This window comes from Stegostoma tigrinum, chromosome 33, assembly GCF_030684315.1.
Source record: "Stegostoma tigrinum isolate sSteTig4 chromosome 33, sSteTig4.hap1, whole genome shotgun sequence".
Classification (NCBI taxonomy): Eukaryota; Metazoa; Chordata; class Chondrichthyes; order Orectolobiformes; family Stegostomatidae; genus Stegostoma; species Stegostoma tigrinum.
In genome coordinates, this window is record NC_081386.1 from 15,529,892 (window position 1) to 15,544,071 (window position 14,180).

The following is a 14,180-nucleotide window of genomic DNA, read 5'->3' on the forward strand; positions in this document are numbered from 1 at the left end:
CTTTAGAGAAGGAAATGTGACATTCCTTCCTGTTTGGCCTACCATGACTCGAGACCCACAGCAATGCTGTTGACCTTTAGCTGCTCGCTGAAATGGCTTAGAGCTCACTCGATTCAATGGCACTGGAGTGCCATGCTGGCCTTGCTAGCCATGCTCACATGCTCAAAGAATAACGAATGTTGTTTTCTTAGCCTGCTGTGCTACTTCCAACAATTTATGTATGTTTACTCTTGCATCCCACTGCTCCTGCACCCACTTTAAAATGGAATCCTTGACGTTATGTTGCCTTTCCTTGTTCATACTAAAAGTACATTTCTTGGCATTAACTTATATCATCCACACATCCATCTATTTCACCTGCCTGTTTTCTCGTTAAGACCAACACACTACCTTCCTCTCAGTTGCAATACTTCAAAAGTTCTGTACCATCTGCAGATTTCAAAAAATTGTGCTCTCTACACTCAAGAGGAGATCATTAACAGATTTTTTAAAAAGTAGTTGATCTAATACTGGCACATATCTCCCATGGTATTCCTTTCTCCAATCCAAACCACAATCATTTTTAACTGCTCTCTTCTGTCACTGACAAATTCATGCAGCCACTTGTTCAAAAGCTTGATCAACACTTTAACAAATAACTTTTAGAAATCTATAACAACTACATCAACTACATAACCATCATCCCTCACTATTACCTCAACAAAACTTGCTTGAAGTTACGCTCAGCTTATGAACAAACAATGTTGGCTTTCCTGAATTCATTCAAATCTGAGTAAAGGTCAACTGAGCTTGTCCTAATTCTTACTTAAAGTGTTCCCACCTCCAGGTAAAAGGTAAAGTCACCATAGTTTCAGAGGACTACTAGGCTGCTCTTTCAGACAGTGATGACTGGTGCTTTAACCAGAAGGTCACCACATCTCAGACGAGGGAAGAGGTAGAAAAAGGAGAGTCCTTCTTGGAACCAGTGCTGGGATTAACCCATGCTGTTGCGTCACTCTGCATTGCAAATGAGCCTTCCAGCTAACCAGAGTCATAGATATACAGCACGGAAACAGACCCTTCAGTCCAACTCATCCGTGTTGGCCAGGTTTCTATCTAAACTCCTCCTAATTACATACACATCCAGATGCCTTTTAACTGTTGTTATTGTACCAGCCTCCACCACTTCCTCCGGCAGCTCGTACATGCACCACCTTCTTTCTGAAAAAGTTGCCCCTTGGGTCCCTTTTGAATCTTTTCCCCCCCTCACTTTAAACCTATGCTATCTAGTTTTGGACTCCCCCACCCCAGGAGAAATGACCTTGCCCGTTGACCCTATCCATGCCTTATGATTTTATAAATTGCCAACACTCCAGGGAAAACAGCCGCCAGCCTATTCAGCCTCCGTCTATTGCTTAAACGTCCAACTCTTGCAACATCCTTGTAAATCTTTTCTGAACCCTCTCAAGTTTCACAACATTCTTCCTATAGCAGAGAGAGTAGAATTGCACACAGTATTCCAAACGTGGCTGAACCAATATCCTGTATAACTGCAACATGATCTCTCAACTCTTAGTCAATGCACTGGCCGATAAAGGCAAGCATACCACTTTTCACTATCCAATCTACTTGTGGCTCCACTTCCAAGGAACTATGAACCTGCACTCCAAGGTCTTTGTTCAGCAACACTTCCGAGGACCTTAACATGAAGTGTTTAAGTCCTGCCCTGATTTGCTTTTCCAAAAGGCAGCACCTCAAATTTATCTGAATTAAACTCCATCTTGAGATATCTGTATCACAGGTGAGGTGCTAGAAGGCTGGACGTTGGCTAACGTGGTGCCACTATTTAAGAAAGGTGGTAAGGAAAAGCCACAAAACTACAGACTGGTGAGCCTGACATCACTGGTGGGCAAAATACTGGAGTGAATCCTAAGAGACAGGATTTACATATATTTGGAAAGGCAAGGACTGAGTAGGGATAGTCAACATAGCTTTGTGCATTGGAAATCATGTCTCACTAACATGATTGAGTTTTTTGAAGTAATAAAGATTGATGAGGGCAGAGCGGTGGATGTGATCTATATCGACTTCAGTAAGGAGTTAGATGAGATTCTTCATGGTAGACTGATTATCAAGGTTAGATCACATGGAATACAGGGAGAATTAACGATCTGGATACAGAATTCGCCGGAAGGTAGAAGATAGAGGGTGATGGAAGAGGGTTGCTTTTCAGACTGGAGCCCTGTGACCAGCAGGGTGCCACAAGGATAGGTGCTGGGTCCACTGTTTTTCATCATTAATATAAATGATCTTGATATGAACATAGGAGTTATGGTTAGTAAGTTTGCAGATGACACCAAAATTGGAGGTGTGGTGGAGAGTGAAGAAGGTTGCCTCAGAGCACAATGGGATCTTGATCAGATGGGCCAATCGGCTGAGGAGTGGCAGAAATCCCCAAACTAATTAACTGGCCTGTAGTTATAGGTCTTATCCTTACATCTATTTAAAATGTCTTCTTAAACCTATAGAAGAGCCTTAGATTTCTTTTCAATAGATCTTTAATGCATGTTAGAGCTAAAAATCATTAGGAACAGAAACTGGAACAAACTAAGCAGTATCATCTAGTGTTAATAACAGTTTACAGGCAGTATCCAACTCTCTTGGAGTCAAAATACATAAGCAAATTCCAGCATAATGGATTCACTGATTCAACGACTTCATTGACACCTAAGCTTCATAATTAATTACCTCGTAAAATTAACTAACCTTTTGAATGGACATTGAGTAAGATTTAATTCCAATAGATTTACAAAGTCCTCAGCAAAATGTAAAACAACAAGAGAATCACATACAACTTTCATGAGTTTCAAACGTTCCAAATCTTATGTTGTTAAGCTCACAGCAGAGCAGACATCATGTTCATCATGTTCTATTCCTCTTTAGCCTCAACCTTCCAGCTCACGGCCTGACGATAACCCACTGTATTTAAGATTGTTCATTCCATTATGAATTTAGTGGTCCCCTGAGAAAGGGGGCTTCAGTTATATCATTGAACTCTTCATCTATAAACAGAATAGTAGGTCTACTCAGTAAACACTGTTAAAGTCAATAAATAGGTCAGTCCATCCCTTTTAAATTCTATAACGTGCAGTAAGATTTTCTGCATATTAGTGCTGTCACACAAAAATCATTAACATATATGCAATGCATCCCTTTATAACATTCTTATTTCAGACCTATCATTTCTTATGCTCTTCAAATAGTGGGCAAATAATTGTCATCACCAGTGTCTCTGTCCAAGACAGTTATTTCTAATATGAAGATGAGCATCATTCTTGCAAAACAAAACTCTGCTAAAAGGAAAGGCCAGGAAACTTTGGTCCATGAAAATCACGTGGCTGGGAATAAAGCAAATGCTGCTTCATTACCAACACAGGGTCAGAGAATTTTATTTTGCAGGTGAATTAGTTAAAAATTGGGTTGTTTTGTACTAAATATTTACAGATTCTAATGTACTTTCCTAAAGCATTTTTGCAGCTTTAGCCTGAGGCATTTTGTGTTTCATACTTGGGAATCCCACGCACAAGAACTACACGTTAATTCCTCAATGCCCTCCCCAACAAATTACAATAATGCAACCCAATAACTGTAATAATGTATTACAGTAATGTAATAATGTCCATGGAATGGAAAAGCATTCGGTGATGGTATAACACGCAAGTCACAATAAAGAGAAGGCAATGGGAAGTATAGTAACAAATACTGGATTTTGTTTGAGGTGGGGGCATAATTTCAAACTTCTAAAATAAAAATGGTTCAGTAAAAGACATACAGTTGATTATGACAACATGTTAAGAAATAGATAATTACAACTTTAGTTATCCTTTGTAATATCATGTAAAACATCTAACATTTTGGCCTAGATGCAAGGTGGGCTTCCCCTCAGAATATTAAGGCCCATAAATTATCAAGACATTTGCATATACATTTGCAGATAGGGTCTTGATAACTACCACAAGTTAACTTCTTGCATTCTGTATCATGAAACAGTTCAGGTTAATAAAAGCATGAAATAGAAGAATGAAGTAAAAGCACTAAAAGCAGTTCAGTTGTTCAGTCACCTTCATGTGATTACTAGACATCTTTCAACAAATCTTTTAAGTACATTTTGAAAACAACTTGATTAAATCTTTATGTTGGAACTATTCAAAGATTAGTGCACAACCTGAAGTTATGAGCAACTGTTCAAATTGAGCTTTCAGAAGGATAAAAAAGGGTTGTCTCTCATTGTAAAATGGCACACTTCCATACAGGTGTTCTTAACTTTATTACATTTTCACACCTTGTTAACTCACAGCAACTATTTAAACACAAACAGCTAGTAAAAGACTCCATTTCCTACCAATTTGCCTCCCCTTTTCGTAGTGCTTAGCTCAATTTGTGTTGTCTTTCAGGTCCACCCTGGCCTGTATAACTTTATTGCACCCTGGGAGGCCATCATTAAAGCAGGCGTCTAGTGGATAAGCTGAAATTACAGAAAGAATATAGGCTCCACCTCAACATGTATATCCAGCTCCTTTTACTAAATCATATTCCGCTGAAAACCAAAAAAGACTGAAAATCTTGCTTTACACCAAAAAAAACAAGAGCCTAAATTTAATATCCCACTCAAAAAAACTAATTAATGAAAGCATGGCTCAATACTGTGTTGCACTTTTCTAAATATAGCTCTCTGTATCTTTTTTCCTTAGCCACAGGAATTGGTTCTCACAGGGGAAGGTTCACAATTGCTAGGCATTTGTATTCAAGTAACCATTTCTCAGGTACAAGTCTAGAAACCTATCTGTTCTGAAAAAGAGCCATTACTTGATTTGAAATGTTAACATTATTTCTTCACCTACACATGCTGCCAGATCTGCTGAAATTCTCCACTTTTTTTATTTCTAGAAACTGGGTTTTGTTTCACTATTCAAGCATGAAGTATCAAAGCAGAATCCAATCCCAAATTTATGTGCTGTCTACACATTACATGTGCTTTCCAGTTGAGGTTATCAGATACCAAATCAGTCAGAAGTGGCAATGTTGGAACATTTCTTTATTCTCCTCCTAATGTTAAGGCCCCCTCAGCATAGAAGCCCTTGCAACTCAATAACTAATCATAACTCAGCTGGGATCAGTCAAGCAATGTCCAGGGATCAGAACATTCAACTTTTTGACCCGGACAGTTTATTACTATGGTCACTTTCCACTCCGTTACTGTTTTTTAAGACAGGGCATTTAACGTACTATCCAGTAGGACAAGATAAATTCTTTTAACCCTGGAAATCTAATGCTTGAAGCCCTAGGTACCTCTTGTTTGCACTGTATAGTATGTAATCTAGTGACTTGCCCTGTGAGGATCATGAGTCAGAAAAGTCATTCTTAGCAATGCTATCCAATTGGTAAAGTAAATTAATCAGACCATCACAATACGCAAATGAACAGGTCAATTCTTAAACATCACCTTCCACCAGTACATATTGTTCTTACCTACACAGGTTCAGAGAAAAAGGTTGGTGACCAATGGTTTAAGCAGCAGGTATATGAAAAACAAATTTTGCTGGAACATATAAATTGTTCTTTTCTCAAATATTGCCTTGTAAATTAGCAATTAGGACTTTAGTCTCACAATTGCACATTGCACTTTTAAGTTTACAGTGAGACACATTTAAAAATAAAAAAAGAACAGAATCTACCACATTCAAACTCACTGTAAAAATGCACCTTAACATTTCTGACAAGAAAAAACCTGACAGATAAAAAACTAAATGTAACTGACCATACTGGTAAATTTTCTTCACGGTCAGTACTGAAGAATGTTTATTTTAAACCTTAAACCTTTTGATTGAGGTTTATTTTGAAGTTCAGTTTACCATTACATAACAAATTTCCCATGGTTTAAACCTGAATCTCCAAATTTATAAGTCTGCTTAAAAAGTACAGTTTAGTGGGGAAGACCAGTTATGCATAAATAAGCACTGTCATCCAAATGCCACAGCAAGTGGCTCAGGTTTTCACGACCTTAAGAAAAGAAATTGTTTACAATTTTAATGCTCATTATTGAACTGATTTAGAATCATACAATTCCTACAGTGTGGGCAGAGGCTATTTGGGCCATTGTGTCCGCACTAAGCCTTCAAAGAACTTTCTACTCAGAACCATCACCCCCAAACATATCCCAATAACCCCACATTTACCATGGTTAATCCAACCAGCCTGCACAATCCCTGGATACTACAAGACAATTTGGCATGGCCAATCCACCTAACCTGCATATCTTCGGATTGTGGGAGGAAACAGGAACGTCTGACAGAAACCCTCACAAACGTGGGAAGAACATGCAAACTCCAGTCACCCAAGGATAGAATTGAACCTGGGTCCCTGGCACAGGGAGGCAGCAGTGCTAACTGCTGAGCCACCATAATTAAACCTTTCCAGTAGGGTTCCTAATGTAAAAATCCACAAACCTAAGTGTTTAAACATCTAGGACTTTATGAAGTAGTATTCACCCTTTCGATGCAGATTTCTTTTTATTAAAATCAACCTGTTCAGAGATGTTATTACACACCTCTGGAGCATTTGGGACTTGAACTCCGGCCTCCAGGCTCTCATTTCCTCAGTGCTGAATTAAAGAAAGTACAGTCAAGACAGAATCCAAAAATAGTTTTCATTCTGTAGTACCATCTGTTGTCAATAAGTGTTGCCATGGGAATTTCTTTTTAATTTAAAAAGATTTTGAAATGGTAATGCTAAATTTGTATTTCAAAAAACTATTCAACAAAGCCTTTTTCTTCTTCATAGTTGTTGCAGGCCTGAGTTATCCATTGGTAAACAAAATAGCTCTACCTTTTCCATGTGAAACACAAGTTCACATTTTCTGATTCAATTATAATTTACTATGGTAAATATGTTGGTAATATGCTCTTGTTGCCGGATGAGGCAGCAATCAAACCCATACAAAATTTTCTTGGTATCACTTCAAGTCTTGACTGATTAAAAATTTTATTCCTAAAGTGGGCCAGGGTGGCAATAGGGTCACATTTATAAATTGTGAGTGTCTGTCAGAGTAGAGACAGAGCTTTATCTTTGTTCACAGCGAAGAGATAAAATCATGGGCTTCAAGAGGTCAAAAGGCAGTGACTGGGACAAGTGCCTTAAGCAAACCATTCCATCTAAAACCTCCTGTTGGAACTTTGTGAACAGGCTTAAGAAATAAATAAATGGAACCAGTTTACTTTTTGGAAACAAAGACTTGCACTCAGTAAAACCATACTATCTATCCTGAGAGAGTCTAACTGTCCAACTGGTTATACAGAGATAAAATGCCAAAAATAAAGATAAAACCAAACTTGAAATAAAAGAAACAGTAAATATACAGATGCCTTTGGGTTCAACATGTTTCCTAACTCCAGTGACTTGTTCGAATGAAAAGCTAACAAAGATAATCTTTCTTGAGCTGCATCTTTGAGGTGAAGAGGAACGTGGAGAAAATGTTAGGTTTTTCTTTAAACACTTGCTTACCATCTCCAGTTAGTTTTTAATTCCATGCTTTTCTGACAGAAATGTTTACAAATATGGTTGTATACTATACTTCAGAATTGAGCCATTACACTCAAATTTATCCTCCAAATATACTTTAGAAAGCATGGTCAGAGAGGCTGGTTCAAGTGAAGTGCAACTCAATTTGCTGTTTTTAAAATTAGGCAACTTTTAAAGACTACTGTTTAAGCTTGAATGGATACCTTTCAGGAAGTGTTTTGTTGTGAAACTGAAAAGCCTAAACATTAACTAGAATAAATGGGGCAATAAAAAAAGGGCAGGGGAATGAAAATGAGTGTCTCTATAAAGTTAATTCTTCTTGGTTTGTAATAGGTCAGTCTAATTTGACTTCTTAAAGCCAGAATAGCTACATCGAGAAGGATAAATAACAAGCAAAAAAGACTAAAATAGGAACAGAATCTAATCAATGATTTGGTTTTGTTCTACTCTCTTGGTTCATTGTCCTGAACAGTTTTTTGCCTGGTTAAATGGTCAGCTGCCAGCCACCTGCGATGGCTGGAATGGCCACAGATGGTCAGTTGTCCAGTTAGTAGTTAAGAATGTCCTGTTGTTCCCACATCACACAGAGACTGAGGCCCTTGACAGGGATCCTTGAATCTAAGCTCATCACCAAGCAACAGTCAAGGGCCACAGCCAAACAGTGACTGAGGTCAGACTTAATAATACCGCAATAATTTACACTAATAGATCAGTCAGAGGAAGGATTTCAAATGTAATAACATTCAGATATCACTGTTCCTTTTCCTTTCTGAAGAATCATAACTGCAAATCGTAACCACATTGCTTAAATTGTAACAGTAGCAGTCCCAATAATACACTAAAATATTCAGAACTCTTACAATTGAAAGTACTATGCAAAAAATCAAACAGATAATTAGAATCTTAATTATAACATAACATCCTCTAGTAACTATGTATTGAAGACAAACTAAAGGTAACATAGTGTTTACTATCATACAAGTTTAAAGCTTTACAGCATGTGAAAAATTTTGTGCGCGCAAAAAAAAACTTATATGCTCACTGTATTTTGGTTCAGCATAAACCTTAGTCCTAGCATATATTGATAAATGTTTGGAATAGTTACATGGCACTGCAGCAACTAGATTTCAGATCATTTCAGGTGGTCTGGAAACAGAAAAAAAATGCAGAACAACTGTGAAGGATTGTGTTGACAGAAAAGGTTGTGTAAATAATTCACACAACCAAAAAAAAGTCGCTTCAGGAAGGGCTGAGGTGTAAAATGATACTATGTAATACTAAACCCTTTGTTTTCTAAGTTGCATTATATTAAGAAAAAGCTTATTATTTCTGCCACAACACTAAAAATAAGATGTGATGAAGCATTTAACAGGAGCATTCAAGTGTTCAGAAACGGTATTTTTCCAATGGAGGGTGGGCAATTTTGCAATTTTTGAAATGGTAAGTTCTTCTTTCAGAGGAATGAACAGATTGTGATGACTCAAACTTTAGTGGAGCCAAGGGATAGAAAGAATTAAAATATACTATTCAAGTTAATTAACAAATCCAATAATACGCTTTGAAAAAGGAGGTACAGCATCCAGAGTTTGAATTTTTACTCAGTGATTTTACTTAGTTATACAATAGCAGTAGGCACTGCGCTAGCTGGATAGATTTTTTTCAAATTACATCTTCACAGCACAGATGAGAGTTGAGTTTGTTACTGGGATATCCAAGAAAACATCTCTGTAAAAGTTCCATTTCAGTATAGATTTTGGTTCCAAGTTTCTACCCATTGGCTGAATATAAAGTTCAATTTTCCATTTTCCTGTACAAAAAATGGGGATATTTTTCTCAGACATTTCTGTACGCAGTGTCAAGCAACTTGTTTGTTGTTCATAAACTTTACTGCGGAGCTGATCCAGAGGGAAAATTAAATTTCACCCTTTCCCCACCCTTGGGGAATTCCAGCACAACTGAAGCCGACAATAAGGAAACAAAATGAACTATGAGCAAGATAATGGGGTGTATGATGAGGAAAGAAAAGGTTGAAAAACTTTCCAAAGTAAGTAAAACACAAGCACAACAAACAGTGATAACCAAATACATTTTGAATGAAAGCATTTTGAACAAATCTATTCAGATGACAAATAAAGAAACCGTTAACATGAAGTGCAAAGATGTGCATGTTAGGTGGATTGGCCATGCTAAATTGCCCATTGTATATGTTAGGGGCATTAGCCACGGGAAATGCAGGGTTACAGGGATGGGGATGGGGGTGGGGGATGCTGTTCGGAGGATCAGTGTGGATTTGTTGGGTCTTCAATGGCCTACTTTCACACTGCGGAGATTCGATTTTATTCTACTGGTGATAAAGTCTCTATAAAAATTAAGGCTAAGTGGAAGATTTGAACATTACATACCTAGTCCACTGATGGTGTAATGAGAATCTTGTATGCCAAGTGCAATGGGCCCAGTTTCCTGTTGACTTTCCTCCCTGTAAAACAGTCTGTATCCCTGGATGTGCACACTATTCTCCTTGGCTTGCCTCCAGCTTACTGTAATAGTTGTACAGTTCAACGGCTCTAATCGCAGCTCTGGGGCCAAGGGGACTATGGAAATAAGACATGGGAAACATAATTCATGCCTTTTCTGTTACATTAGATGTTTCCTAGAGTTGCACAACAAATTGCAAGTATGTTTCATCATTGTTTTCAATATATTGAGAAACCAACTCAGTTACTTCTAAGATAGTAGGAAGTGCAGATGCTGGAGAAACTGACATAACAAGGTGTAGAACTGGATGAGCACAGCAGGTCAAGCAGCATCTGAGGAGCAGGAAAACTGACATTTTGGACTTAGACCCTTCTTCAAAAGCCTGTACACCTGGTTATCTCAGTTATTTCTATACAGCTGGAGTGAGTAAAATGCTTACACTCAATGCAAACACCATTGTGACAAAAGATTAATTGATTCAAAGTGCACCAGAGCACTTGCATAGTTCTCAGAACACTACTTATGCCTACCACAACCTAAACGCTACTGACGCCATCTTATTTTGCTGTTATTAGAAAGCTTTCATTCCATAAACAAATGTTTATTTTTACAGCGCTCAAAACTGAAGGGAAACTTGAAAACTAATGGCTGGCGAATTTAGGCAGCACTCCCACTGTGTCTACTTTGAAAAAACTGAAATACAGTTAAGTTGGATATTCAAATCTCAGTCACTAAACCTACTACAAAGTATTCAAATAGTATCTATTTCTTTCAAACAACCAAACTTGTCCCTTACACCAACATTAAAATTGGAAAACCAACTCCCAGGATTTGAAAAAAAAGCTCGCGCATTTTTGTTTTTTTAGAAAATGAAATACTGCTTTAGGTCATAGTTACCACACCAATCACGATTTGTGCTGAGTAGTCTCAAAGTAGGGCCATTTTTAAAAAAAAGTTACAGAAAAGAAGAAGTCAAGGGATGACAGACAGGAGGCTACACGAAGGGAACAGAAAAAAAATAGCACACGTGTAAGTAGAACTCAGGATGAGCCTTTTCAAGTCTTGCTTTTCTTCTTTTAAGGGAAGGAATGCTGTCCATCCTGCTGCTTACTCCCCTAATCTGATGAAAACAACAGGCCTGGAGCCCCACAGGGATATGTCCTGCTCTAGGCCTGACAGCTCCAAGATTGATGGCTTAAGATAGCAGGCACCAGAATGAAATACTGGCGCTTTGACTGTTTATTTGGAAGTATCAGCACACATAAACACACCATCTCTTTGTCTGTGCCCAAACTGAATTATTCTTGGATGAATACCACTTACCAAAATCAAAAGGTAAACACAAGCTATCTTCTCCTCCCACAATTGTGAATCAGTTACTATTAAGCACAGACTCATCTTTACTTTTGGGGCTAGCAGACCATTGCAAACATTCGTGATCCATTGATCGGAGGCCCATCCTGATGTTACTGGCACAAGGGCAAAGGTTACTAGGGTAACTGCAGCAACATCTTAACAAGATTATTGCAACAATCTCTTATGAACAACAAGCAGATCACCATATGCTCTCTCTCAGGATGGAAGGTTTTAATTTTCCATCCCCAAACTCATAACTGCTTTATATTGCATCTCAGTTACCAAAATACATTCAGAATTAAACCTCATATTTGCTTTTTATAATTTTAGTTGCAATCTCATACATTGGACAATTCATTGTGTAAAGAGCATGCAGATCTATTTTTCTGAAATAACAGAATCTACTGTGCACAGTTTACCATTTTAAAATTATTTTAATGGACTTATTAGCTGCATTACTACAATAAAACTGCACTTCAGGAGACATGATTTAGTCATCACGTGGCTCATCTTGCAAATCCACAGTATTTCTCTTGGCAGAGTGTGGAAAAAATAAAGATAACTTATTGCATGTTGAAAAGGTGTTCAGTGGCTCTTGTTAATTCCAATGCCCAACTTAGACCAGGCAAAAGCAAACAGAGGTATTAATGCGCCAAATAAGCCTTCAGATTGAAACTGACTCAATTTTATTGCTCTGATTTTAACTCGTGGATTTTGATTTGCAGAGGAAGCCCACAAGACAGTTGGTGAGGGGCTCAGGCCTCATGAGCAGGTATAAGGCAAAGCTCTTGCCTGGGCCTGGTAAGCATGACAAGATGGCTGACAGACTTCATAAGGTAGGCGGTCACTATCAGCTGCACAAGAACAGATCTCAGTAATAAAGGTGATTGAAAGAACAGATCTGGAGGTGATAAAATAATTTAACTTTTGAAGGTTATGTATGGAACTTTATTTTACCTACAAGTGCTACAGGAGAAAGTCTCTTTGGGACCTGATTCTCCTTCACTACCTTGAATCGAACAGCAGTACTTTTAGATGTGCTGATAATTATTTACTTAGAGACCAACCAACTAAGCTACTCAGAAAAATGTATTTCAGGCCTCCCACACATCAAATTGTTTCAGTAGCTGACTTCCAAACCCAGTATGATTAACCCAGTACAAGTCATTTGACCTTAGTTTACTCAGTTGAAAAGTGCGTCAATTCTCAGTAAAATCAGGCTGGAATAGAGTGTTGCAAAGCACTCAATTACACAAAGACAAGTTGACAGAACCAAAATTGCTTATGTCCAAAGATTATAATGGCAGAGATGGATCATGGAGAAATGTATGGCATGGCCGGCTACCTCCAGATTTATCTACAATCAATGAAATGCACTGTGTCCACAAGAAAAAAGGGCACAGGCGAAGTTAAAATGTAGCTTTGCTATACATTTAATCAAGAGGGGCAATGGTTAGCATTTTATTGCGGCTTAAAATTGGAAGCTTATGTGAATGCAAATTGCATGTACTACTTCACTGTGAAGGCAGAAATAAACTGGGATGCGATGCTTAGCAACTTCCCAAATAATTGTATTTGTAAAGCTTTACATCCAGCTTATCCATTGATCATTGTCTTATAAAAAGGCGCATGTATACAATCCAGCCATTGACAATGGTTAGAAATCAGGAACTGCAAACCTGAAATTTTCTTCATCTTAGGTGGAAATATGAATGATACTTTTAACGCCCTTGACAGAGCTGTAGTTAAAATTAGGTAACAGAATTAAATACACAGCCTTCCATTGTGCATCACTAAAAGTACAGGCTGAGCTACTACAGTAAGTCTTTATGTTCCCGTCGAAACTAAATGGAGTGGAGTTAGAGTAGCGGAAGCATTTTGTGAAGATGTACCATTGTACTGCAAGTTTTAAATTACTTATGAATAAAAGGACAAGAGTGGTCCTTGGGTGAAAGTATTAAATCGGGGGATGGCTAACTACCACAATATTAGGTAGGAACTGAGGAATGTAGATTAGGGTGACTGTTCAAGGGTAAATCCACATCTGGCACAGGAATCTTTTAAAGACCTAAGAGTTCAGGACCAGCATGTTCCGGTGAAAATGAAGGATAAGGATGGCAACATTTGGAAACCTTGCATGTCAAGAAAAATTAAGAGGGCTTAGTTAAAAAGAAAAAGGAGGCATATATAAAGTTTAGGAAACCGTATTCTTTGAGGGTTCTATCTGTTTTCAATGATAGCTGGAAAGAACTCAAACAAGGAATTAGGAGGGTTCAAAGGGGCCATGAAATGTCTTGGATTTAAGGATTAAGGAAAATCCCAAGGTGTTTTATACCTATATAAGAAGCAAGAGGGTAGTTGGGGAAAGGGAGGTCCGCCCAAGGATAAAGAGGGAAGTTATGAATGCAGAGAAAGTGGGTGGAGGTCCTTAAATGAATACTTTTTATTGGTATTTGCCAAGAAGGAGAAGGACATGGTGGATCCTGAGGCTCGAAGAGTATGCTGATATTCTACGGCATGTCAATATGAACAATGGGTGTTTTGAAAAGCATTAAAGTAGACAAGTCCCCTAGACCTGACAATTCTATCCCAAAATGTCAAGTGAGGCGAGGGAGGAATTTTAAATGATTTGGAGGATAATGCAGGTGGCCTGATTAGTAAGTTTGCAGATGACACAAAGATTGGGGGAGCTGCAGATCATGAGGATTGTGAGGTTACGACAAGATATAGGTTGGCTGGAGGCTTGGGCAAAGGGAGTTCAGACAGATTTTAATCCAGACAAATGTGAGGTG

At 38.1% G+C, this 14,180-nt stretch overlaps 1 protein-coding gene across 4 annotated transcripts in view; it reads right to left on the bottom strand.

Annotated features, from left to right (window-relative positions):
* The window catches only part of LOC125467354 (protogenin-like), a 125,629-nt gene that overhangs the window by 39,451 nt on the left and 71,998 nt on the right, over positions 1–14,180 (bottom strand). For 3 of the 4 annotated variants that reach the window (XM_048563070.2, XM_048563071.2, XM_048563069.2), the window contains exon 11: positions 9,960–10,148. The exons of the other annotated variant lie outside the window; for it this stretch is intronic. In XM_048563070.2, coding sequence (XP_048419027.1) covers positions 9,960–10,148 — 189 coding nt within the window. The remainder of the gene's footprint in view (positions 1–9,959; positions 10,149–14,180) is intronic. 4 annotated transcript variants of the gene reach the window in all.